This window comes from Tupaia chinensis, unplaced genomic scaffold (assembly GCF_000334495.1).
Source record: "Tupaia chinensis unplaced genomic scaffold, TupChi_1.0 Scaffold000569_1, whole genome shotgun sequence".
NCBI classification, from domain to species: Eukaryota; Metazoa; Chordata; class Mammalia; order Scandentia; family Tupaiidae; genus Tupaia; species Tupaia belangeri.
This window is the reverse complement of record NW_006160083.1, coordinates 3,181,381-3,208,835: the sequence shown is the minus strand read 5'-3', so window position 1 is coordinate 3,208,835 and position 27,455 is coordinate 3,181,381. Positions and strand designations below refer to the sequence as shown.

Genomic DNA, 27,455 nt, shown 5'->3' with positions numbered 1-27,455 from the left:
GCTTTTCAATTCCCTGCCCCTCATCTAAAAGCAAGGGTCAGCAAACTCTCTCTGTAAAGGGACTGGTAGCAAATATTTTAGACTTTGCAGGCTACACGTTCTTTTTTGCAACTCTGCAACTGTGCAGTTGTAGCCCAAAGCAGCCATAGACAAAACACACTCAAATGAGTTTGGCTGTGTTCCAAGCAAACCTCACTTACCTAAATAGACAATAGGCAGTGTTTGGCCCATAGGCCATATAGTTTGTTCACTTGAAAGATGGTCTCTTTATGCATGATGGAGCACATGCCCATGAGAGAGAGAAAGAACAGACAGACAGACAGAAGCACCCTCTACTGGGTGTTACTACACCATAGTGCCATTTCTCTAGCTCTCTAGCCCCTCAGATCTTGGGCACTAATGAGAACTGTAGGCTGATAAGGCCAGGGATTCAAACCACAGTTGCTCTATGGGTTCCCACCTCTCTTGAGCAAACCTTTACCACTGTGCCATAGAACTGGCTACATTTGCCCACTTTTTTGCCTTGGTATTTAGTGACTTTTTCTTTCAGCCATGTTTAAAGGACCTTCTCTATAAAGCACTGGTAATACAGAGCACTGTTGTTGCTTGTATCAAGACTAGATCAGAAACAGTCACTGCAAAGACTCTGGAGTAGTGCAGTCATGGAGCAGCACAAAGGCCAATGTGGCTGCACCTAAAATCAGAAAGTAGAAGTGCATGAGACTGCAGAGGGGATAGGAGCCCATTGATACAGTCTTTCTGGAAGTTGGCTACGCTAATGTCATCCTGGTACCAGCGGCAGCAACATGAAAAACACAAAGCCAACTCTTACCCCTACTGGATGAGAACCTGCATTTTAATAAACTTCCCAGCTGATATCATACACATTAAAGTTTGAGTAGCACTGTCATAAATCTTCCTCTGTTTAGAGTGACTGAATGCCCAAGTCAAATACTGTCCCTCTATCCCAACACGTAGCAAAAGTATAGTTCTGCCCCAATGATCTTAAGTGTCCAAGGAAAAGTTCATTGCTTTTCCCTAGGGGGAAAAAAAAGTTTTGGGAAATTCTGAGTAAACTAAATAATCATTGGACTGAAAACAGAAGCTCAGGCTCTCACATACTTCCCTGAAATGAACTGATCCCTTGTTTTACGGGGCACTGTAAGATTTCTTCTGGACATGGCTACATTCTGTCTTAACAACTTCCCATGTAATACTTATTGTTGTTTGAGTGCAGTCTCATTCTGAGTGTGTTCAGTATCATTCCACGATTCTTGATTCCCGTATAGGTGTCTTCTATATGTTGATTGTTCATTTTAATACTTTATAGAGCACTTTCTTTTTTCTTACATAACCAAGGCACTGAAAATATTAGGTTATTAACACACTGAAAAATGCAATCAATCAGATGATTATCATCTAATGTTTTAATGATCACATTTTTAATCCAATTATGCATGTTTGAATCTTTCAAATTTTCTTTAATTAAAAATTGCCTCCTGGCACTGCTCTCCGAAATAAGAAATTGAACAGAATCAGCCAGATATAATTTAATGTTGAAAGGAAGCTGCAAGGCTAACTGGACTTCTCTGGGTTTAATGGTTGGCCATGACTTTAAAGCCCTCATACAAAATTTCCTAATTGATAAGAAAAATTTAATCATCTTCAGATATACTCCGTTTGCATTCAAATAAGGAACTTTTTTCTAAATAAACTCCCCTAACTGATTATTCATATTGTCGTTCAAAATGCTTAAAAATGAAAGACAGAGTTGGGCGAAATGTAGATTACTTAATACAGTGTGTATTTAATATAAAAGTCATACATTATTCATTTTTGCAATTTGAATAACTTTGAATTTAGCATCCCTGTTCTTCATCTTCTTCTTTGATGAACAATTAATTATTAAAATATAATATTGTCTGCATACAGCTCTCAGGATCCTTGAAAGTAGAATACGAGATTCATTCCTTTTCAGTTCTTTTATCTAGTAATGCACAGTACCTGCTTATTATGGGATAATGGAATGAATGGTGGTATAAGTAGCGTTTCAAATATTTTTCTCAACTCATAAGTGGCTGAGGTAGGGATGTTTTGAATTTAAATTACTAATTAGGATACAAGTTAGAGGCAGAATGATCTGATCAGGATGGGTATGGAGTCACATGCCCTTTTGTAACAAGATTTATTTAACAACCACTTATATGTGCTTATTCAGTGCCAGACACTTTTCCTAAGCACTTAACTAACTGGTGTAAGCTCACTTAATACTCAGAACCTCTTTACGACGTTGATCTATTGTTAACCCATTCTACAGATGCGGAAATAGTTAGAGGGTAAGTAACTTCTCTGAGGTCAGACCCTGAAGAAGACTAGCAGGATTCAAAATCTGGGTGCCTGGCTCTAATATTTCTCTCATCTCATAACACAGGTTGTACATCCCTAATCCAAAAATCTAAAATCTGCAGTGTTCGAAAACTTGAAACTTTCCGAATAGCAGGATGACACCTGTAGTAGAAAATTCCACACTTGGCCTCAAGTGATAGGTTGTAGTCAAAACACTGCAATGCACACAGATTATATAAAATTATTTTCAGGCTATGTGTATAAGATGTATGTGACACATAAATGAATTTAATGTTTAGAGTTGGGTCCTCCTCCCAAGATATCTCATCATATATATCCAAATATTAAAAAAAAAACTTTCAAAATCCAAAATATTTCTCATCCTAAGCAGATAAGGGATTCTCAGCCCATATCTGCATTTATTAAGAGTTATTTTTTTAATGGAAAAGGGTAAATTTTCATCTAAAAAGTACCTTCTTCCCACTAACTGTACTCAGAAACTCCCAGTCCCAGGTCCAGCCAATCAAGCACCTATGGTTTAAGCAGGCATCTTAGATAGTATTAGAAACACAGGGCTCCCATTTCTAAAATCGTTTCTAATTTATGATTAAGCATTCCGAGCACCCCATTTGTCTGTTGAGTATCGCCTATGGGACTGAGCAGGTAATGGAATTTTCAGGAAGATCAGTGTAAACTGATGTGCAATTTGAACTCAAAAACCCAAGGGGGAAAGAATCAACTCAAGAGTTAATTCTGTAACGTATTGCTCTCAAAAGAAATGATCATTTAGTGATGGGAGCGCATGAACATGTAGCAGGTCCCGTCTCCACAAATCAGGCTATGCCTATCAGGGTGACTTTCTAATACTTAGGGGGCCCCCTCCCCCCCCACACACATGCACACATATACTTGTTAATGTAGAGACGAGCAAAACAAGGCTTGAGGGCCAAGTCCATTTCACTGCCTATTTTGCATGGTCCCTGAGCTGAGAATGGATTTTACATTTGATCCCTAATTAAGGGAAATCTATTCCCCCCAAAAGGATTGTATTCTTCTCATTAAGTAGACATATTTTGAAAACTGTACACAGTTATAATTAGCTTTTTGAATACTCTTAATAAGGCTGCAGAAGGGTATTTGATACATAAGTACCTGCCTAACATCTTTGATTTTGCCTCTTGGCCTACAAAACCTAAAATATTTACTATCTGGTGCTTTACAGAAAAACGTTTGCTAATCTCTGGTTTAAAATATAAAATGAGGCAGACCGGAACTCACCCGGGCTTGCTCTCAGACAGCGTTTGCCTTATAGATCAGGGCTGACCGTGGGCTGGTTCTCAGTCTGTTAGCTCACTTAATTATCAAAGCAACCCTGAGGGGCAAGTTATTCTCACCATTCCCTTTTACAGATAATGGAAGTACCTCAGAGAGGTTAAGACCTTAGCCTAAGGTCACACAAGTAGTAATAATTAAAATAAGACTAATATGTTGTAAATGCTATGTTACTAGTTCTTTCTAAACTCCTTTCTTATTTAATCTTTTTTTTGAATTTTTAAAAATTTATTTATTTACATTCCTTCACTATACATCATTACAGTATACAAAATGAGATTTTCTATTCAGAATACACTGTATATTGACTCAGTCAAGCACATGGACATACGTGTTATCGTCAACAAATAATTTTCCATTTTTTGTTTCCTGTATATTTTGCTTTTTTTTTTTTTTTCCATTCTTGATTCCCTCTCTCTCACCTTCTGCCATGTCCCACCCTCCTCACACACTGTCTCTGGTATCCATGGTTGCTTTCTACCAGCTGCCCAAGCTCACACAGTTCACAGGTGATGGAGGTAGGATTTGAACCCTATTCAGAGTGGGCCTCTGCTCTCTTGTCCAACTCCAGAGGAAGAGAGAAATGTGGTGCTGATGAGGACAGGGGTTAGATTTCAGTGATAAGTGATATTTTCTGTTCCCCAGCCATATAGTCCAGATCCTCAGTATTTTCCTTGAAAGAAGAATCTCGTCTAAGTCTCTGTCTCCTCACAGGGTTTGGTTTGGTTTGGTTTGGTTTTCAAAAGAAAAATATCTTTCTTCCTTTTATATGAGAGGGAAAGAAAAAAAAAAAAAAAGCACTTTCAACACAGTCTCACTCCTTGAACCCATTTCTCAGTCTTCCCAGGCAGCCAGGAGCATGGGTGCCTGCAACCTGTGTGTGCAGGTCCAGCAGGGAACATAAGAACCCTGATCGTCCGTGTGGATCCAGTATCATTTCAGCAGCCCCTTACCACTGCACCACCAAACCATCCCTCTCCTCGTGTTTATGACCTTGGGTCTATTACTTCAGCCTGGTCTTCCATTTCCCTAGTCTTAAAAGTAAAGAATTACACTAAATTGGTGGTTTTCAAAATGTTCCTGGTCCCTAACTGAGTTTCAACCTCAGGGGCTGCACTTTTCACTTTTTTGAGTTGCTGGGCTTCCGTGTAAGATACTCTTTGAAGAAATGACTCTTTGGCTCCCAAAGCCACTGAACTATTCCAGCTCTCAGAATCCTAGGATTTAGTGGCAGTGATGGTGGTGGAATGAAAAATCTGCCAAGACAGACCCTCGTCCTTCATCATGCTCACCAGATATCCCCAGCCCGCCCTCTATCTGATTATACCTTCTAACTCAAGAAAGCCAGAACCCACCTCTGAAGCCCTTGAAGTGGCCAAAGACAAAGAAGTCCTGCATTTGCAGTCCAGGTCACACGTGCAGTTTCCATCGCTCCCTGCCAGATTCACAAGTCCTACAGGAACTTATGTACAAGTCCTGAACCTGCTGAATCAACATTCCCCTTTGAAATCTAGTCTCCACCTGTTTGGGGGGCAGGTGTTTCCGCATTATCTTTTTATGCTCTTTAGAGCCATGGCTTTTTCCTAGAGTGGGTGCTTTGGAAGAGGCTTTGCTGCTGCAGGCTTGCAGGCAGACGGCAGTTTCAACTGCAACCCTCACAGTAGTTCAAGCCCCTTGGGAAAAGCCCTTCAGAGTCTCTGGTCATTGAGTCTGGAGCTCTTGATCCAAAGGCAGGTTGTTGTGCCACGTTGTGAAGCTGAGTTCACCTACGTCACGAGGGAGAAACGACGGTGGCAGTCCTGCAGTTGGTGTTGCCAGGCCATACGTACGCCCTCTGTTGCTCCAGGCTTTATGTTGACCGTTTACACAGCCCAGGAAGCACAGAGGCAGCACGCAAAGTCCAAACTATTTCCTCCTAGCCAAACCAGTTGCAGCCAGGCAAGCTTGCAGCGATTTCCCTCTTCACTAGGCTACTGGTTACCAGGTTTAAATTAAAACCCAGACTTGCCAGTGGGCAGAAGGGCATCCTCATGACTCCAGCCTTTTGCCCAACAGAAGCCATGTTTTGTAAAATCAATTTTAGAAGCCTATGATTTGGAGCCATTTGCATTTAATAGTTAATACTTAATTTCTCCTTTAAAACAAATGAACTAAAGAGCTCTGTGCGAATCAGTCAAGGTTTTTGAGCTTCATGAGTAAGTGCAGATACTCCACTATTCACTAGTAATCTTGGACTTTGTTATGTAACCTCTCTGTGCCTAGCTTTCTAGAACATTTCTTTATTTCTTTATGCAAAATTGGAGTATTAAAAGCGCATATTTCATAGCGTTATTAAGTGAAAGAGCATAGTGATGTGAAAAATGGAAGCCTGGATTCTGAACTCAGTTACCTGGTTTAGTATCTCAGCTCTATAAATTGGGGATAACAGTCGGGTTAACTTTATGGAGCTATTTTAAATATTAAATAATTATTACACAACTGTTAGAGTAGGGCCTGCCACATACCGTAAGTGCTATTTAATTGTGTGTGATGTGCAGATTCTCAGAATAGTGTCTAACATACAGTAAAAGCTAAATAAATGTCTTGTTCAACTAATCCCTTCCAAAAAGAAATTCCAATTTTAAGTATTCTAATAGAGTTGATTTCTACTGAGGTTTTTGCATTATCCCCTAGTTAAATAGACATCCTAAGTCTAGAGATAGACATTTATCCACATGCCTGCATTGGTTGTTCTGCATGAAAAATACAAGAGAAGGGAGAAGGAAGGTATAAGGCTCAGGAAGAATATTCCTGTAGGTACAGGTGTGTCAGAAGTGACCTAGCATTGAGGTCCCCAGTCGTGTTCTGGGATCTCCGGTGGATGCCACTCAAGAGGCAAACCATAAACAGGACTCCAATGATCTTAGTACATCTCTAACAGGATTGGGAAGAAAATTCCAGATTTAAATTTAGTGTTCAATACCTGGAGAGACATGTGGAGACTAGAGCCTTCTCTGACTCATGAAGGAAGATCTTCTAACCATGCTTTGGAGAGATTAAAATAGCGCCATAACCTCTGATCTTCTCGGTTGCACCATCCCGTATGCCTCCGTGCCTTTGTACATGCTGTAACCACTGTCGAACGTGCTCTGGGTCACTGTTTTTGCTCTCACTCTTCATTGTTATTATTGTTGTTGTTATTATTTTTTACCTAATTAACTTCACCTCCTTACGTAGCTGAGTCAGAACAGCGCAGTCTCTGGTGAGTCATGTCTCAATTTTCCTTCTTAGGAGCTGTGTGACCTTGAATGGATCCACTAACCCATTCCATGCTTTCCTTTCCTCACAGAGTTATCAAATAGTATCCCATGATCTGGTCTCAGGTTAAATATCATTTCTTCTATTTAAGCGGTTAGATTTCACTTAGATTTGATAGGTGTTCGGTGAAATCATAAACAAGCATATCCAGTTTCAGAATTATACTGTCCCATTGGCTTACAGTTTTATTTTCATAAAGATCATCTCATTGTGTCCCAGAATTTGTCTCACTGATTTCTGCTTCCTTGATATTAGAAAAGTGTTTTATGCTGAAAAAAGATTGTGAAAGGGTGGGTTAAACAAATTCAAGTACATTTCTTTTCTACAGGACTTCTCAGAGACTTTTCAGTGCTGGAATGTTTTGTCTATTTCCTGGGGGGAAAGGTGAGGGATCGCAATGTTAACAAAGGTCATTCTCATGGAACCTGTGTTTTGTGAAATCTGGTGTGGTTACTGGTATCCACAGAACATACCCCGGGATTTGTGGCTTTGTTTCCGGGGGACTCTCCTGCCACCAATGCTAGTGCTTCCCAGGGCATCAACAAACAAGCTTGTGATGTGGCACCAACCACGTGCTGAGGTTTTGACTGTGTGCCCAGGTGAGGTTCAACTTACCATTGTGCTTTTGTTTTCTCTCTTTCCCCAACAGAGAAAGAGACCTTTCTGGATCCGTTCGTCCTCCGGGACCTCCTGCCCGCATCCCTGGGCAGCTATTACCGCTACACAGGTTCTTTGACCACCCCACCATGTAGCGAAATTGTGGAGTGGATAGTCTTCCGGAGGCCAGTGCCCATCTCTTACCATCAGGTAGATATTCTGCTCTTCATTCATTCCTTCTGTCTTTCCAATAAACATGATTTGAAATCAAGAATTGTAAAATACGGAATGTTGTTTCTCAGCTTCAAATGAACTAGCTAGCTGAGGAGAATTGCAGGCAAGAAATTACACATTGTTTTAGAAGTCAATCGTGAGGAAATAATAGCTATCCTTGATGATGATTTCTCATGCCAGAGATACTTTTAAGCTGTGTGCTCACCTATCTAATCTTCATAAACAGTCTTATGAGGTAGGTGCTGTTTGAACTTCCATTTTATAGAGGAAACCAAGGAGCACAGAGGGTAAGTAAGTAGCCCAAGGTCACAGAGCGATAACCAAGCTGTAGTATGGGATGCCAGAGTTCGGGTTCTGACCACTAAGCCTCCCTACAGGTCAGAAAAGAGAGATTTATGGGCATGAAAAAAGGAAATAATACTTACCATTGTTTAAGATCTTCCTGTGTGCCGGGTACTTCACTGTGTCTGTTAACTTAATCGATGGCAAACAACATTGAGAGATGGTATGACACCAACATGGTACACATAGGACGTTGTGGCCTGGATGGATTAGGTACTGCCCAAGGATTCATGATTAATGAATAAATGATTCTAAGACCCATGTTTCTGACCTCTTCACTGCTTCCTTCAGAGACTGATCTGAGCGGATCTCACAGGAAGGCAGAATTTAGGTGCCTGTGGGTAGGAATTAGTAAAATAGAGATGGAGTTAACCAATGTCAGAGGTAAGGAAACTAACAGGGAAGTAAAGGGCCTCGAAAGTGTCTCATGAGAGCTAATGGATGGAGGACCAGAATTCTCAGAAGAGACTTGTCAAGAATTCAGAATTTTGGGGGCCAACAGATAGCGTAGCAGTTACATTGCTGGACTCCCACATGGCTGACCGCAGTTCAAGTCCTGGACTCAGTGGATTGAAACTCATGCTTGTCATGTGTGTGCGTGCCCAAGATCCTGGGAGGATAATGAAGTAGAAGGGATTGCAGCATGGCCAACCCCCTCCCCCACCAACCCTGGGGTGATTTCTCACTTTCTATCTCACTGCCCCTGTCTCTTTCTCTCTCCAGCAAGCAAACATGCCCTAAGGCAAAAACCTCTTTAAAAAAATTTTCAGAATTTTTCTATATGTACTGATCTAGAAAAATGAGTGAGTTTTGGTCTTGCCTTGTAGCCTAGTAGTTACAGGAGCTAGATCTCACATGATGAACCTCAATTCAAGTCCTGGCCCAGGTGGCTTGAAAGTCTCAATAGGGTGGAGAGTAAAAGAAAAGGTATTGCGATGTGACCACACCCTACTGGAAGAGATGTTCTCTCCCTCCTCCTCTCTTTCTCTCTCTAGTGAGTGCACATACCCTGACAATTAAAAAAAGAAAGAGATTTCTTCTGTGTGATTTTAGAAAATAGAACCAGAAACAATGGGTAGGCTTTGTAAGATAATGGATTGGAGCCATTAACCAGAACTGTCTAAAAATGGAAGATTCTTATCGAGGCTTGTCATAGAAATGACTCCTACTCCTGCCGGCTTGATATATAATGGTAAGGATGTTGTAGAGAAAAGGAGGAATGTGGGAAGTACATTGTAATATCATTAGTGTCACTGAAGGCACAGGCCACAAGGTTATGACCCTGGTTGCTACGGGGAGGTAACCCAAAGATTCTTCTAGTAAGGACAGGGGCTATTAAGGTCAGGGGCTATAGAAGAGGAGTAGGTAAAGAGGATTGGATGATGTTCTGGTCAAGTCTTTCTTTGGAGATAAGAAACAGAAACCCACTGAGATAGCTCAAGTAGGAGTATTGTAAAGAAATGAGAGTAAAGACATTCTGAGATGAAGACAGTTAAGCTACATTAAAACCAGGACTATAACTAAGAAGTGAGGAATTTGTTTTTCTCTGTCTTTCAGTAACCATGTGGTCTCCTACGTCTTGAAGTTTCTGAGGTGGCTTTAAGAACAATTCTCAAATTCTTTTTGCTGCCCTCTCCCAGTTTGTTTTCTCTTGGTTCCATGTCCTAGTACAGTTGTTTCAGTATCAGTTGACCTTTGGTTGGCTACCAGCTGACGGTGGTCTGGGTCTTATGTCAGGTATTAAAGGAGATGGATCTGAGTAGGAGTTTGGCAACTACTAATTGGCTGGCCTTTGGCCATGTGTTCATTTTTTAAGAAGTCATCAGGAGTACTCAATGGCATCCTGAACCATCATTGTTGTCCTTCTTGGGGCACATGGAACAGGTTCCCAGAAGGAACTAGAGGAGTACAGGAGAGACACGTTATTGCTCTAACAAAGTGAGGTGGTTAGGGCCAAGGTCAACATTTCTTTGGCCTTATTGCTGTTGGCAGTCTTTTTACTTTGAGATTTTTTTCCCCCTTTAATTACACTCTGACGAAAAAGGAAGGACCAGAAACTCAGTGTCTGAACAAGATGTGCCAGCCTTGCAGAGATAGTCAAGTATGAAACGAGTGTTCTTCCTAATGATGAAGCCAACATTGTTTTATTCAAAAAAATAAAATTGAAGTACAAATATTTATATCTGTAGGGTTGGAGGGGAGGTTTTTAATTTTTTTTTTAAGGAATTCTTTTTATCAGATAGCTATTTTTGTCTGAGTCATCCAGAACATGTCAATGTACCCATGATCCTGGCTAGCTTCAGGGCAAGGGGAAGATTTGTAGCATGAATACCTGTCAAGGGGACCCCCTTCTCTCTCTTTCTCTGTACTTAAGAAATTAAAAAAAGAAAAAAAACTTAAAAAATAAAAAAGGAATTCAGGTTTGCTCACATGTTTTGTAGGATGCTATGTGAAGGGAGAGGCAAAGGGTGGTAGTCAATTTACTCAGGAGAAAAAGGGACCCTTAACACACAGTGGGTTTTATGGCTGTTCCTAATGTTAAGTGGGTCCAAAAAAGGACAGAGCTTGAGACTTGGATGTCTTGTCAAGTGTTGGTCAAGTAGAAGTGCTTTGAACCCTGGTAACTGTGGCTCTTAGAAAGTTATTCAATAGTATCTGTTTACTCTTCCACTCTCCACGACCCATGTAGGAAATAAATGGAAGGGTTTTCTTTGCTCCCAATATATGACTTCTCAGTAGGTATTGTGTTTCAAGGAAATAGTAAAGAAATAAGTGAATCGTATTTGCTTTCAAGCTTCTTTACTACAAACCGTCTTTAGATAATACTTTATTTTTGTCAGGCACTGCTTCACACGTCCCTGTCTCTCTCCCAAGGCAGGGAAACAGCTCACATTCATGTGGCCAAACTAGATCCTTGCTGGCTCGCTTTGTAGAGGTCACAGCTGTGTCACCCTCTGGAAAGGAAAGCATTAGCCACCCAAGCATTATCACTTCAGACCTCCCTACCCTGACCCTGCCAACATTCTTTTTACGTTAGCACAGAACGTTCGTTTCAGAAAGGCGAACAGCCAGTTCAGAAAAGCCAAGTGGTCAGGAATTCTGTGTTCGTGTCTTTTGGAAAGAAAACATTCTCCTCATCCTTCGTTCTTTTGCTTCTCTAGAGTCTCTCCTCCCCTCTCTTCTCTGTCATCCATTGCGTGTGCCTACATGCAACGAAAAAGAGAGTACAGTCACCAGAAAATGCAGTGGTTAGCACAAACTGTTGACTTACAGGCTTTCTTTTAAGCCTTCTGAAGAACATAAGTGCAAACACTCATTTTTCCTCTTTTCTCTTTTATGAGTCTGTTTGGACATTCAAACCAGCCCTGTAGACAGTGAACTCTGTCTCTGGCACGTACGGTAATCTAGATCAAAATACTACTACTGAAATCACATGTTGGCCTGGCTGACCAGTAGCGTGTGTGGTTTCTATGGCTCCAGTAAACTTCTGTAGGTAACAGACAAGAATCATGCTGGTCTTGTCACCTCAAGCCACCACCACCCAGCCCCCGTTAAAAAAAAAAAAAAAAAAGAAAGTGACGCTTTCTGTACTGGTGAGGGAAGTCAGAGTAGTAGGACACATGGAGACTGTTTCCTGTCGGGTGTTCACGATCAGTCAGAGACTCTGATCATCTTTGAGTCCAGTGTATTAGGATTCGTTTTATTCTAGAAGAGTAGTTCTCAAGTGACAGTTTTTTTGCCCACTGACAAATATCCCAAAGCTCCCTTTCCAGAACTGTTTGCCTCCTATAGGTTAAAATATGACACTGCCTATAATTTTTCACAGCATGAATTTTATTTAAGTGCTTCTTGCGGGTGCTATCAAACAGGCAATAAATAAGTCCGGATATGTCTAGTTTGTTTGCCTTTGGAGATTTGACTTCTTTTTTCCTAGTGGTAAGCTGGAGTAGATAGGGAACTTTCATTTGCATGCTCCTTTTTTTTTTTTTTTTTTTTTAACCAAAGTTACTTTTATCATAAAGAGTAGAGCGATTGCTGCCTGCAGGTATCATGATGGTTGAGGTGCTTGAATTCTCACATGGCCAACTTCAGTTCAAGTCCCAGATCCAGCAGCCCAAATATTACAACAAATAGGTAGGTAGATAGATAGACAGATGTTTGTTTGTCTGTTTTAAAAAAAAAAAAAAAAAAAAGAGTAAAGCAGCTCTTTGCACATAAGACCATGTGCTTTGGACGTAAACTGAATTCCAAGCCTGATTCTGTTCTTTGGCCAAATTATTCAACTACTCTGCTACTTGGTGCCTCAGTTTTCTCATCTATAAAATGGTGATGATGATGATACTCATCTCATGGAGTCATTACAAAGATTAAACTAGAGAATGTGCATAAAATACCTACACTGCTGCCTGGCACTTCTAATTACTTGGAAGATAATTAGATGGATATTTTTGTTGCTCTTATTTATTTAATTAATCATCAAGCCTCTAGGGCAGTGCTGTCCAGTTGAAGTAAAACAAGGTAACACACATCATTTAACAGTTTCTAGCAGTCATGTTAAGAAATATAAAGAGGGGAACCAGCTGTTAGCGTAATGGCTATGTCGCTGGACTCCCATGTAGTCGACTGTGGTTTGAGTCCTGGATCTGGTGGCTTAAAACACACGCCGGGCACATGTGCGTGAGTGCCCAAGATCCCGAGAGGAAAATGGAGGAGAAGGGATTGCGGGGTGGCCATCCCCTCTGGGGGGTGATTTCTCCCTTTCTATCTGTCTGGGGAGCGCACATGCCCTATAGTGAAAAACCTCTAAAAAAAAAAAAAAGAAAAATAAAGAGAAGCAGGCGAGATTAGTAACAGTTTATTTAACGCAATAGATCCAAATTATTTCAAGGTAGGGCTAAACCACTTTTTTGCTAGCATAGCCACGTGTAGCTGTCATGGCTCTTATTTACATTTATATCAAGGTCATGACAGCCAGGGAATCATTTAATTTAGCAAGTGTCTTTTCTAGCACTATATGATAGGTTGGCTATGCAATGTGAATAAAGAATGTTTTTAAATGGTGGGGTAAAGATGCCATCATTAATCCAAAAGCAATAGCTTGCTTTATTAATTATGGCTAAGTCCTTCTCTTTCTGTCGAAGGCCTTTCTATAATGGCCTTCATGCAAAACTGTCTGTAGCTATAGGAGTGGCATGGCCCTGCCTTTGGCTAGCTCTTCTCAGATTTTCATCTTTGCCGTCGCAGTTCAGAAAGTAAAACTTCGGCTGCTTCAGGCTATTGGGAATGTAATACCCCATCGTTATTGTCTTGTTTAATAATGAGGCAACAAAGCAGGGCCTGTCGTTCCTCAAATGTATGGTGAAGCTCAAATGTCTCCGTGACCTTAGGTGAGACATTGCAGTTCCTAATGCTTATCCTCGGGTTTCTTATTGTGCTCATAATAGACTCTGGTTTTGTTTAATTGCCATTACATGCCCATCCCTTAAAATATTATGCATATCGGCCTTTCAGTGGTTCATAATTATATTACTCTGGGTTTTCTCTCATTTCCCTCTTTCAGCCACAATGGTCCACTCCTCACATTTGTGGACAAGAGCCCTTACCACACACAAATGGTATGAATAGATTTCAGCTTTCCTTTGATTCAAACCGACAGATTAAAAACTAATTATTCTCTGTAATACTTTTATAATAAAAACTAAGTTGAAATGATTTATATACACTTCCAGCCAACACATTTGCAATTCAAGGTTAAAATTGTTCTTGAAACAGCACCAGTTAAAATGCAATTACAACTCCCTAAGCAGGGATAAAAGAAAGAAATGTTTTACACGTTCACTTCAAAAGTTAAAAAGTCAATTTAATATTATAGAAATAAAAACTTTCATTTATTTTTCTAAATGATAAAGGCTTCATTAGTTATATTAAAGTAATGATAAATCCAAGCATGTTTATTACCTACCTCTGGAAAAAGATAAGGTGAATAACAGCAAGGGCTTTGTGAGGTGGGTAGCACTTTCTTCCTGTGCCTGCCATCTTGCTAGACTTCCCAGTTCTTTCTGTTTTGGGTCATGTGCTTTTCCAGAGTGTACAAAATTCCAAATAGATTCATTCTCTCTCTCTTTCTGATTGCTAAAGAGCACATGTGCTCACCACAGAGAGACAGAGGAAGAAAGCACCACTACCACCCCCACACCCAACGGGACATGGTCATACCACAGTCCTTTCTCCTCCGTTTCTCCTTCCTATTGGCATTTGGGGTATGAGTACACACATACTTGGCATATTTTTAAAGTTGTCAGAACTGGGACTTGAACTGCAGTTGGCCCTGTGGAATTTGGCTCCCTTAACCACTAGACTACAACCCCCAAAGAGTAAAAATTAATTTATGTCACTAGTGTAAGGTGTGTTCTGTCATGTCCTTGGTGTTAGCAAAAGGGAATTGTTCAGGGACTTCGCATTTATTCGTTTCCATTGTAGTGTTACCGTTTCAGCGAATAATGCTGATGGCCTGTTCTGAGTGTGACAAGAAGGGCCTGATATAGCTTGGGAAGTAGATTCATACAGACTGAATCTCTAACTCTCTAAACTAGTTTTGTTTTTTTTTTTTAAATCAGCCAGTAATACTAATACTCATACAACTATTAATTTTTTTTTTTTTGGAGAAGTTTTCGCTATAGGGCGCGTGCGCTCGCCAGACAGACAGAGACATAGAGACAGAAAGCGAGAAATCACCCCCCAGGGGGGATGGTCACGCCGCAATCCCTTCTCCTCCATTCTCCTCTCGGGATCTTGGGCACGCATGCACACGCGCCCGGCGTGAGATTTAAACCACCGGGTCCGAGATGCGAACCGCGGTCGACTACGTGGGAGTCCAGCGACATAGCCATTACACTAACTGCTGGTTCCCACAACTATTAATTTTAATAATACCACCAACTTGATAAGAATTTTTTTAAGATTAGAAGAAAGCACACATCACTCTTAACATAATGCATTGTACATAATAAATGCTTAATAAATATTAACTGCTAATGTTAATGATATAATAGTGTTAATAGTGTTATTTTTTTAGAGAAGTTTTTGTTATACAGCATGTGCACTCACCAGAGAAATAGAGACAGAGAGACAGAAAGTGAGAACTCACCCCCCCCAAGGGGGATGGCCACATTTCTCCTCCATTCTCCTCTCAGGATTTTGGGCATGCATGCACACATCCCTGGCGTGAGTTTGAAGCCACCGGGTCCAGGACCCGTGGCTGACCATGTGGGAATCCAGCAATGTAACTATGATGCCATCTACTGGTCCTAGTAGTGTTATTTTAATGTCATTATTTTAAGCTAAAAAGGAGTTAGAAAATGGAATAATGTCTGAGCACCTGGTACCTAATAGATTTGATAAATAGAAATAGAAAAAGGAGAATAATGTAGATATTGCATTTTACAATTATATTAAGCTTAGAGTACAATCATAGTTACCATATTTTTCATAAAATAGTAGTGATAGTAATGGAAGTAGTAAAATTATTACTGAGCACCTATTGTGTACTAGCAGTTTAGCCAAACATTTCAGGCAGAATCTTCCAAATTTAATGGAAAATATATATCATGTAATAAAGAAACTATGTATGGATTTCAGTTTTTTCACACCAAAATGAACTCTTACTTTACTTCCATTTTTCTTAAATTTTCTAAAGTCCCCTCATATACTCATTGAAAAGTTACAAAAAACAACATGCTATAGGTATTGTTTTCATTTCTAGTGTATAAATAAAGACATTGAAGCACCCAAAAGATTAAATAATTTGAACATTATTACACATTTAAAGTAGAGCTTGAAAATGGGATTTTTTAACCCAGGCAGCAAAAGTTTTATGGGTGAAAAATTAAGCACAAGCCAGATTCTTAAGACCCCAACATTAGGAACATGAGGCTGTTAAAATATATTGAACAGGAACCAGCAGATAGTGTAATGGTTATGTTGCTAACTCCCACGTAGTTGACTGCAGTTTGAGTCCTGGACTCAGTGGCCTAAAACTCAAGCAGGGCACATGTGCATGTGTACCCAAAATCCCAAGAGAAGATGAGAGGAGAAAGAATTGTGGTGTGGCCATCCTCACTCAGGAGTGATTTCTCACTTTCTGTCTCTCTGGTGAGCACAGGCACCCTATAGCAAAAACCTCTCTTAAAAAAATAATAATAATAAGACAAAGGTATTCAACAAAAATGTAGCATAATCTCAGGTACGTTTTCAAATGATCACTGTGTAGTTTTTAGCCAGACAGCTTAGAGGGTTGAACAGATAAAGCACCAAATATGTGGATAGATCAGAGGCCCAGAGAACACAACTTTGTATAGTTTGTTCTGCGACTCTACTGTTACACAGGGCTACCATATTGTACAAATCTAGGCTGTATCTTCCCCCTGTGATCTTATAGCATCCCTTGGAATCAAAGACAAGGCCAAGGTGGGGGTGAAGACCAAAGGGCAGCCTGCAGTAGCTGTGTAATGATGTATCAGTAGGTCCTGGTCCAGATGATCACTGCTCAGCTGCCAGAAAGAAAAATGTAGACTCCCCTCACCGATCCAAGGACCATGAAGGTTTCCACTCAGTGGTCAAGCATGCCAGTTATCAAAGAGACAGACCACTGCCAATTTTCATTCAACTTAGAGGAATGACAGGGTTTTCATGAATGCTGCCAACCTACCGAAGGACATTTGATGAGTCTGCCAGGCTTGTCCTCCTTTTCCTCTTTTGTGTGACTGTCAAGCAAAGCTATGATCTAGTTGACAATATAATATCATTCAGGTCATCAGTTCACTCTCAGAACCATCTCATCTCTCCTTCAAAATCTTTGGGCAAGTTGAGTTGATGACAAGGAAGCGGCTGAGCTTTTAAGCCATAGCATGTCATTAAACTGTAAGAGCAATTTGAGCAAAAGCATTTTTGCGTTAAATTCAGAACCTGCCTCTTTTTACAGTTACATGACTGATTCTTTCCTGAGGCATCAGAAATAAACTTTTTAAGAGAATTAAATACTAGCTATGAAAAAAAAAGTATTCTAGAAAAATAAACAAATCTTAGAGTTTAATCCTAAGAGCATCTCCCAGGCCATCCTTTTCTGAAATATCAGAGATTAAACTATCAGGACATATAGCTATCTCTTCCAGAAAATTTCTGGCCTAGCTTTCTATATGTGACAACCCAGTCTATTTTATATAAATAAAAAAAAAAAATCACTGTGGGGACCAGCAGATGGCATAATTGGTACATCACTAGACTCCCATATAGTTGACCAAAGTTCTCATTCTGAACCCAGTGGCTTAAATTCATGCTGGGTGCTTGTGCATGCATGCCCCAAATCCCAAGAAGAGTATTGAGGAGAAGAGCTTGAGGCATAGCCATCCCCCCGGGGGATGATTTCTCACTTTCTGTCTCTCTGTCCAGCGAGCACAGGCGCCCTATAGCAAAAATCTCTCTTAAAAAAATCCCTGTGTAAATTAAGAACTTCTTTCCTCTATTCAACTCACGTCTCTAAGGCTTTAATTTAGGCCAATTTCCTTTCATTTGGCCTTCTCTACACATGGAGAAGAGATGGTCAGCATCTTTCACATACAGGGCCTTTAATCAAATTATTCCTTACGCATCTTTTCTTCAGGCTAAACAATTCCACTTCCTTTAACCTTTCCTCATAGGATTTATCCTCTATCCTTTTCATCATTTTGGTTGGTCTTTTCCCTGGACTGTCTCCAGAAGGTCTTTGTTAATTCCTTTCATTTATTTTTAAGAAGTTACTTTCTCTGAGAAAATCAGAAACCTGTTCTCATTTTTGGATGTATCCAGACCTGAATCTAGTAGTCTTATCAAGTGAGTCCACATCTCTAAGTTAAAGTGATTTTTCAACATCTTCAGTTGTCTTTCATCTGAGTAGGCCACATCTGGACAGAGTGAACACTTGTTTTCTTCATTTTTTTTTCACTTATTGCTTTATTCTCTTCATTATAAATAAAGAAGGAATAGCAGAAAGAAGGAAAGAAGACAAATCCTAGAGAGAGACTGTATGAGTTGTTACCGGAAGAGCTATGAAGTGTCTCACAGAGTGTAACTTGGGAAGGATGGCCTAATTTTCCCTTCAGACTGCTTGAGAGACCATCCTGTTTCCTGCACCTTGATGAAAAGGCAGAGAAGGTTTATGGTTCATTATCACTTTACATAAGCAGAACTGGAGGGGAGGTGGAATGATAGGTGAATCCATATACTTAAATGATTTTTCTTGGCTAAAACCACTGTGTAATCATCACTTTCTCATGCAAAGAGAGAAAGTTTCAGACTGTTTGAAAGCAGACAGCAGAGTTTCAAACAGCAGAGTTAGCTCCAGGCTTCAAGATGACCACTAGAAATTTGCAGAGACTCAAGTATTAATTCTTTTTTTATTTCACACATGAAGATTAGCTGTCTTCCAGTCATCTGAAGCTGAGGGCAGCCATTCACAGCGTCTGTCCACACCACCCCTCCCTGTCATGCCCTCCTACAGAAAGCATTCTTACTTGGGTTTGGTGGAACCAGATGGGCCAGAAAAAGTTCAATTTTTCGTCTTCTTTATTCCATTTTCTTCTTTTGTCTTAAGGACTTTTTAGTAGTTTTGGTGGCTGGGCATTTCAGATCATTCTTGTTTCATTACAGAGAATAACTTTGTGATCCATTTAAGACAAGTCTTTGTCACTCAGTCGCTGATCCATCCCTCGTATATAATAGAATGACCCCTTGTTGTCAGAGGGCACATGCACTTGCCAGAGAGAGGGAGAGGGGAGAGAGAGAAAAAGCATTCCTCAGTGGGGTGTGTTCACACTGCAATCCCTTCTCCATTTCTTCTTCCTGTTGGGATTCTGGACATGTATGCACACATACTTGGCATGTTTTATTTTCAAGCTGCCAGGGCTGGGATGCAAACCTAGGTCAGCCATGTAGGATCTGACTCCCTTAACTGCCATGCCACAGGGCTGGTCCTAGAATGACCCTTTTTTAAAAAAAAATTATTTATTTATTTATTTATTTAAATTAGACCAGATAGGGACAGAGTGAGAGAGAGAGAAAGAGATGGGAAGTGAGAAAGCAAGCCACCAGTTCTGGAACTCAAAGCATAGTCAGCCATCTGGAAGTCCAATGCCCTTAACCACCGCGCCACCTGCTCGCCCCTGGTCAGTAGTTTTGTGGAAAATGTTTCTTGATAATAACAATAGGGGACCAGCAGATGGTGTCATGGTTACATTGCCGGACTCCCACGTAGTCAACCATGGTTCAACTCCCAGACCTAGTGGCTTGAAACTCACGCTGGGCATGTGTGCACACATGCCCAAAATCATGAGAGAAGAATGGAGGAGAAGGGGTTTCGGTGCACCCATCCCACCTTGGGGGGGAAGGTGATTTCTTGCTTTCTGTTGCTCTGTCCTTCTCTGTCTCTCCAGCAAGCACACGCACCCTATAGCAAAAATCTCTCTCTAAAATAATAATAGGGACCAGGTGGTGGAACAGCAGTAACACAACTGGACTAACAGAGAAAAGGCCCTGAGTTCACAGCCTGAGACTTCCCTGAGCTCACTGGCTACATGCATGCCTGTGATCCAGGCCTGCTGAGGCTGGGAGTAGACCATGGCTATTCTCCCTACTGGAGAAGCCTGTTTCTCTGCCTGTCTCTCTGTCTGTCTGTATCTCTCCCTCCCTCTCTCTCGAAATAAATAAACTTTACAATTATTTTAGTAGTGGTTCATTTTTATTGAGGACTTACTGTGTGCTATGTAACTCACATCGATTTTACTCCTTTCTACAACCTTATAAGATAGGTACCACTATGTACGATTTATAGATAAGGAAACTTGAGTTGCAGAAAGTTTATATAGTTTGTCCATGATCACCCATCTGGTAAACGTTGGCAACTTAACTTGCAAACCATGAATTAACAATTTGGTGACTTTACTAAACTCGATCCTTGGTAGATTGGAATATGCTTGTTAATAAGAATTAAATCATTGATATTTATCATCCTCTTATTATGTACCAAGACCTGTTTTGAGCACTCTCCATGGATTAAATGCTTTGTGAATATGTAATTGTTGACGAAAATTCTATTGGGTAAATACTGCTATGATAGTCACTCTGGTATTAAGAATGGAGGCTCGGAGAAAGTAGGTAGCTTGCTCTTGGGGTCATGGAGTGTGTGCGTGAGGCAACTGGCACTCACCGGAACCTATTGGCTTCATGTAAAGCCTGTGCTCCTCCTTGCAAGCCTAACAGTCTTGCCAGGACGACACTGCAGAAAAGGCTCTTAACTGAGACACAAGCGCAGAGTTCTGTCCAGCCCTCAGACCAAGGGTTTCCCTGGTTCGTTGGCAGGACAGAAGTTGCTGGGTTTACCAGCCTGGCACCACACTTACTCTCATCTACTGTTCTTATCACTCCCGTTCTTTGGACCATGTTGCCTTTCTAACGGATGTGTTTTTTTTATTTTTCTCCCTCTTCGCTCATTCTCTGTTCAGCTCGAGGCTTTTTATTCCATCTTCACCACAGAGCAGCAAGACCACGTCAAGTCAGTGGAGTATTTGAGAAATAACTTTCGACCACAGCAAGTCCTGAATGACAGGGTGGTCTCCAAGTCTGCCGTCCGTGATGCCTGGAATCACGACATGACGGACTTCTTAGAAAACCCACTAGGAACAGAAGCCTCTAAAGGTATATTTGGATTAAGTGCCTTTGCCCAGGGGATGGTTCCTTATCATAAATAACTTTAAATTAAAAGGAGCTCAAAGCCAGCCAAAAACTGGGACTTGGTGTTAAGAGCATATGTTTCTCCGCTAAAAGAAACTTTCCTGGATGATAACCAGAAGCAATTGTGGGAATAACTTCAGCCAAATAGATATGTTAAAAATGGTCCTTTTGACTAGTCATAGATCAGTCATTCTCTGCATTTACCTTGTGACTTCAAAACTAAGTAGTAATGTCTAAAGAAAGGGTTTTGAAAAGTGCCTTAATTTTTAACTGTTTCATTCTTAATATCAGGAGTGTATTTCTTTTTTTTTTTTAAGAATTATTTATTTAATTTTATATATTCATTCACTCATTCATACATTTTACTTTAATCAGGGAACGGTAGACACACAGAGAGAAGGAAAATGAGAAAGCAAGCCACCAGGTCCGGAACTCAAACCATGGTCAGCCATGTGGGAATGTCTAGCTCCTTCACCACCACTCCCAAGATCAGGAGTATATTTTGAAGCTCAAACATCAGAAGCTTTGACTTGTACCCCAAACCCCAATGCATAGCATTTTTACTAATACCCACACAATGCCAACCTCCCACCCCTACCAGAAATTACTTTTTTTTTTTTTGGCCAAAAGATACATGCACTAATCAGAGAGAGCAAGAGAAAGCACCTGCCAATGGGGCACGGCGCACAGTCTTTTATCCTCTGTGTCCCCATCTCAACAGGATTTGAGGTACACATGCACACGCACCCAGCATGTTTTTCAAGCCACCGGGGCTGGGAACTCAACTGTGGTCATCCATGTAGGATCCGGGTCCCAACGCAGAGCACTTGACCACTGTACAGCAGGGTTGGCCCACCACTACGTTTTTACAACTACTATTTAACAGCTTAAATCCCATGCCTCATAAACATAAGCTTATCATTTTTAAGCATCTTAATTTTTTCCATTTTACTTTGTCATGTGAAATGAGCATCAATGTCTCTCCTCGATAATTAGAAAGTCTGATTCGGCCTTTACCCCTTCTTGAGGGTTGGTCCTCATTGGAGTATAAAGCTCAGAAAACTGAGAGGAATGGGCTGATCAAAGCCCTAGTCCTTTGCAGGGAGGAAAGGAAAAGAAGGAATTTTCTTTTTGATGTCAAGAGATGGCTATTTCTCAGCCCACAGCTCTCCTTGTTCAAAATGGTAAGTTTATTCAGTAGGAGAAGAGCTAGAAGTAGACTGTGGTGTTTTTAATGTGGCGAATTATGGGGGAAACTGTGTTTCCAGAGTGCCCCCACTCCAAGAAGAGAGACCAGGTTATTGGCATGTAAGTGTAGTAACCGGCAATGTGATTATATTTCATAAGTAACTGCCTTGACATGTACTTTGACGGTAAGAATTAGTCTGTTTTTCAGGCTTGTGTATCTGAAAAGGAGCTAAAAGAAAAGGGAAGGGAGCTTTAAAAGTATGCGATCATTTCCTTCCTGTCTGTGTGATTTTGTTTGAGGATACTGAGGAGAAACTAGTCTGGCCAGATTCCCTTGAGAATGTTTGAGATTCAAGTAATTTGGGGCTGACACTTTGCCAAGTGCATCACTCACTGGGAACAATGGGAGAATTAGGAAGCTGTACAAGCCTTTACAAACCTGTGAAGTATCTTAGGTTGAGCTGGCATAGGAAACCACATTTGGGCTAATATTTTTTTAACCTAGCTGAAAATAAAACACCGGAACTCAAAGGCTTTCTCCTAAGAGAATTGCTTGGGAAAAGCAAGACTCAGGGATTGACTACTCTGAGAGAGATATATGTGGAAGATATGTCGGGGGGTGAGGAATTTATATCTCAAGTGAGTGCAAGATCTGATGGCTCAGAATTGCTGAGATTATGACAGTTACAAAGCTCTTTCCTGAAAAATGGGCTGAGCATACAGTATTTCAGCTGTGCAGAGAGGATGCATGGCTTTTACACAGGAAAGAAAGTTAGGGAAGTTAATGGATTCCGTTGCATTAAATTGTCAAAGTGGACAAAATCTTCCACTGAATAGACTTTCTCTGAATTTAACCAAAACCATGGACTGGTTCTGAATATGGGGAATCAGTTCTTCATTCTACAAGGTTTATTGCAATTATCTTCATTTCTATTTCTGATTCTTTTTTAGAATTTACTTAATTCTTAAAAATCAGACATAAGGCACATGCATTCACCACAGAAAGACAGAGAAAGAGAGAGAAGGAAGTGAGAAAATACTCCCCATGGGTCATGGTCACACCACAATCCTATGGCTTCCATTTTCCTTTGGGGCTTTTGAACATGCACATACACACACCCAGCATATGTTTTCCAAGTTATCAGGTCAGGGACTGAAACCACACAGTCAACCATGTGGGATCCAGTAGCTTTAACCACCACCTCACTGGCTGGCCCCATTGCTGACTCTTAAGATGTTTGAATATTGGGACCAGCAGATGGCATAATGGTTATGTTGCTAGACTCCCACATAGTCAACCATGGTTTGAGTCCCAGACCGGACACCTTAAAAACTCACACCAGGTATGTGTGCATGTGTGCCCAAAATCCCAAGAGGGAAATGGAGGAAAAGGGATTATAGCATGGCCATCTCCCCAAGGGATTGATTTCTCGCTTTCTTTCTCTCTGTCTCTCACTGTCTGTCTGGTGAATGCACACACCGTATAGTAAAAATCTCTCTAAAAAAAAAATAAATAAATTAAAGTATTAGAATATTAAAATGTTTTTTGGTATTTCTCAAGTGAGAGAGAGAGATGTAGTCCTGTTTATGTTTTTATCACAGTATTGGAGTGTTACACACATACAGAAATGTACATATCTGATACATGCACTACTTGATACATTTTCACAAACAGAACACACCTAAATAATAAGCACCCAGATGAAGAAATTAACATCAAGCCAAGCAGTAGCACACCCTTATGAGAAAGGTCCTGAGATTGCGTCCCGAGACCTCCCTCTACACACAAGGTCCAGGTGAGCTACATGCCTGTGGTCCACACCAGCTAAAATGAGAATGGGGATGTGAAAAGCTTATTGTGGGTGCCTCTCTCTCAGTGGAGAAATAAGCAAATAAACAAACCCTTAAAACTTAAAAAGATAAATAAATAAGAATGAAAGAAAAAAAGAAACCAACATCCCCAGCATCCCAAAAGTACCCACTTTTTTCCTTTCTAATCCCTGTCTATTCCCAAGGGTAACCAGTACCGGAAATTAGCTTTGCCTGTCTGTAAATTGTATATAAAGGAATCATCTCATTTGTCCCCTTGCGTGTGTTGCTGCTTTTGTTCTACAATGGCTTGGAAAGTCATCTCTATTGCATGTAGCTGGAGATTGTTTCCTCGTATTGCTGAACTCCATTGTGTGGCTCTACCTGAATTTATTTATCCATTTCAGTGTACATGAATTTGTGCATTACTTCTAAGTTTTAATAATTATGAAAATTCTTGGACATGGCTTTTAACAAATATACAGAGACATCTTTATGTGGCATGTACCCAAGTGGCAACTAGCTGCATCCCAGAGGGCACATATGTCCGCGCCGGGGCACATACTGCCCCAAGTTGCCCAGAGTGCCACTTAGCACTTCTGCCAGCAGCATAGAAATGCTCCTATTGTTTTACAGCTTTTCTTAGGCATAATTTACATACCATAAAATTCAGCTATCGCTGATGTTTCATTCAATAATGTGTAGTAAATTTATAGTTGTACGACCATCATGGTAATCCAGTTTTAGAACATTTTCTGCACAGGAAGTTCCTTGATGCCTAGTTGCAGCCAGCTCTTGCTCCTGTCCTCTGATCTCTTTTTGTCTTTCACGTGCTGTTAAGATTTATCTGTGTCATGGCAGATGTTGATAGGTCATTCGTTTTTATTGCTGAATAGTATCCCTGTTTTTTTCTTTTAATAATAATTTTATGTAGACTTAATTAACAGACCATAAAGTTTATTTTTTATAGGTGTATACTTTAGTGGGTTTTTTTTTGTTTTTATTTCTTTTATGAAAGACAGAAACAGATGGATGAATGAGTGACCTTGACAATGTCTTGCCACACCATGATCCACCCCTAACTTCCTACCCAGCTAGGCTCACAGGTGCATGCCACCATGGTGGGCGTGTTTAGATCAACCCAGAATCTGAACTCAGACCTCTCATGTAGCTCCAGTATCACACGGCAGTGCCCTACCACCAATGCCACTGGGACTGGGTCACACTTTAGTAGTTTTGGGTAAATTCACAAAATTGTACACCCATCACCACTGTGTGCTTCCACAGCATGTTCATCACCCTAGAAAGAAACTTCTAACTCATTAGCAAGTCCTCACTCTCCATTCTCCTTTCCTCTCCCCTGCTGCTGCTTCCACTCAGCCTTAGACACCTGCAAATGTGCTGTCGATCTCTGTGGGTTTCTCCATTCTGGTCATTTCATATAAATGGATTATATAACATACAGTTTTTTTGTCCCTGTCGTTTGCACTTAGCATAATATTTTCAAGGTTCATCCGTATTGAAGGATATATCAGAATTTCACCCTATTTTTATGACCACATAATATAGCACTATGTGGATATAAGCACATTTGGGTTTTTCCCACTCTTTGGCTGTTATAAATAAGGCTGCATGGACATCCTTGTTCAAGTTTTTCTGTGAACCTATGTTTTCAGTTCTTTTAGCTATAGACCTTAGAGTAGAAATGCTCAGTCATGTGGTAATTTTAGGTGTGCAGTTTCGAGGGACTGAACTGATTTCCCAAGCAGCAATACCAGTTTACATTCCCATCAGTGCCATATGAGGGTTCCAATTTTTCCACACCCTTGTCAACACTTACTGTGCGTCTGTTTTAATTTAGCCAAGCAAGTAAATATGAAGTTTCTTTTCTGTGGTTTTGATTTCTGTTTTCCTAATGACTAATGATGTCCCTGATCACTTTTAAATGTACCTATCATGAAACCATGGTCCACTTGACAGATGCTCCTCCTCAAGAAAACTCCAGTAGTTCAACCACACTGTAGGCTGACAGTCAATCACAGATGCTTCCAGTCAGCAGCCAGCCTTAGGGACCTTAGATTATTGACCTTCAAAATAGAAGCAGCACAGAGGCAGTGAAAGAAGAGAACCCCTTTTGCTTTTCCACTCTTTTGCAAGAAAGACTTTAAAAAGAGAAGTGTGGTGGGACCAGCACTTAGCGTAATGGCTATGTCGCTGGACTCCCACATAGTCGACTACGGTTCGAGTCCCAGACCCGGTAGCTTGAAACTCATGCCAGGCACGTGTGCGTGCTTGCGTGCCCAAGATCCCAAGAGGAGAATGGAGGAGAAGGGATTGCGGCATGACCATCCCCCCTGGGGGTGATTTCTTGCTTTCTGTCTCTCTGTCTGTCTCTGTCTGTCTGGCGAGCGCACGCACCCTATAGCAAAAACCTCTTAAAAAAAAAAAAAGAGAGAAAGAGAGAGAGAAGTGTGGTATTCTGTCATTTGCAAGTAATTAAGAAAAAACAACCCTACCTGTCAGAGTGACTCACTGTAACTGATCATTATTGGTAGATTCCAATGTCTAAAAAAGCTATAATGTTTTGTGCAATTTTGAGCTATTATCACAGCAAGTTACAAGAAAGACACACTACCTAAATACATAAGGCAAGAGTCATTAAACTTTTTTGGATAAGGGCTGGATCGTGAATACTTTGGGCTTTGCAGGCCATATGTCTCTGTTGCTGTGGCATAAAGGCAGTCATAGACCATATATACATAAATGGGTGTAGAAAATGCCTTCCAGTCGAACTACTTACATACATAGGTAGCAGAGCAGATTGGACCTGGAGGCCTTTGTTTGCCGACTTCTGCTCTGGGGGCTGGCTTAAACTGATATGGAGGCACCTGAGATGGAGAAACCATAGGCTTGTTTTAAGGTAAATATTGTTTGTCTTAAAGGTGTTAATGGCCTTGTATGTGAATTGGTTGGTTCTGCTTTTCATTCCAAAGCAAGACCCTCAGGCCAACTAGAAATAAAATAATTTGGTAACCAACCACTTAACAATTCACCTTAACGCTGGTCATTCACATGAGAAGTATTAATAGAACCTCAGTTGACTGAATGTGGCTCTTCACCTTCTGTCCCCTGGCCGTGATCGTTAACTGGAGCAGCTCTGAGGTGGGAGCAGAGCTAATGCCCACCCCCTCCCTGATCCTGCTCTTCTGTCAGGGTGATTGGACCTACTGGAATTGCAGAAACAGACTTCAGCCTTTCCGTGCCAAGCTCGAGAGGCACGGCCATGTAAGACACCAAAGGAAAGGGAGGGGGAAGTCATCTTAATATTGTATTGTTACCCAAGAAAGACTTATAATGGATGTCATCCATAAAAAAATATAAAGCTTTAGTTCCGGTAAATGGAAACAGTATGTAGGTTCGGTGAATTGTTCAAGGGACATCCAATTTGCCACTCTGCCCTTTGTCGGTAAATAACTTGGACAGACTTTAGAATTTAATGGGCTGTCATTTCAGTTATTCTGCAACCCATCCCCAGCACATGGAAGAGC

The 27,455-nt window shown here is 40.8% G+C and overlaps 1 protein-coding gene across 1 annotated transcript in view; it reads left to right on the top strand.

The window, feature by feature from the left end:
* Positions 1-27,455, top strand: part of PTPRG (protein tyrosine phosphatase receptor type G) — a gene marked incomplete in the record, with an annotated part of 820,292 nt that overhangs the window by 645,943 nt on the left and 146,894 nt on the right. Inside the window, 2 exon segments of the mRNA XM_027775507.1 lie at positions 7,625-7,782; positions 20,682-20,874. Of these exon segments, the coding sequence (XP_027631308.1) occupies positions 7,625-7,782; positions 20,682-20,874 (351 nt within the window).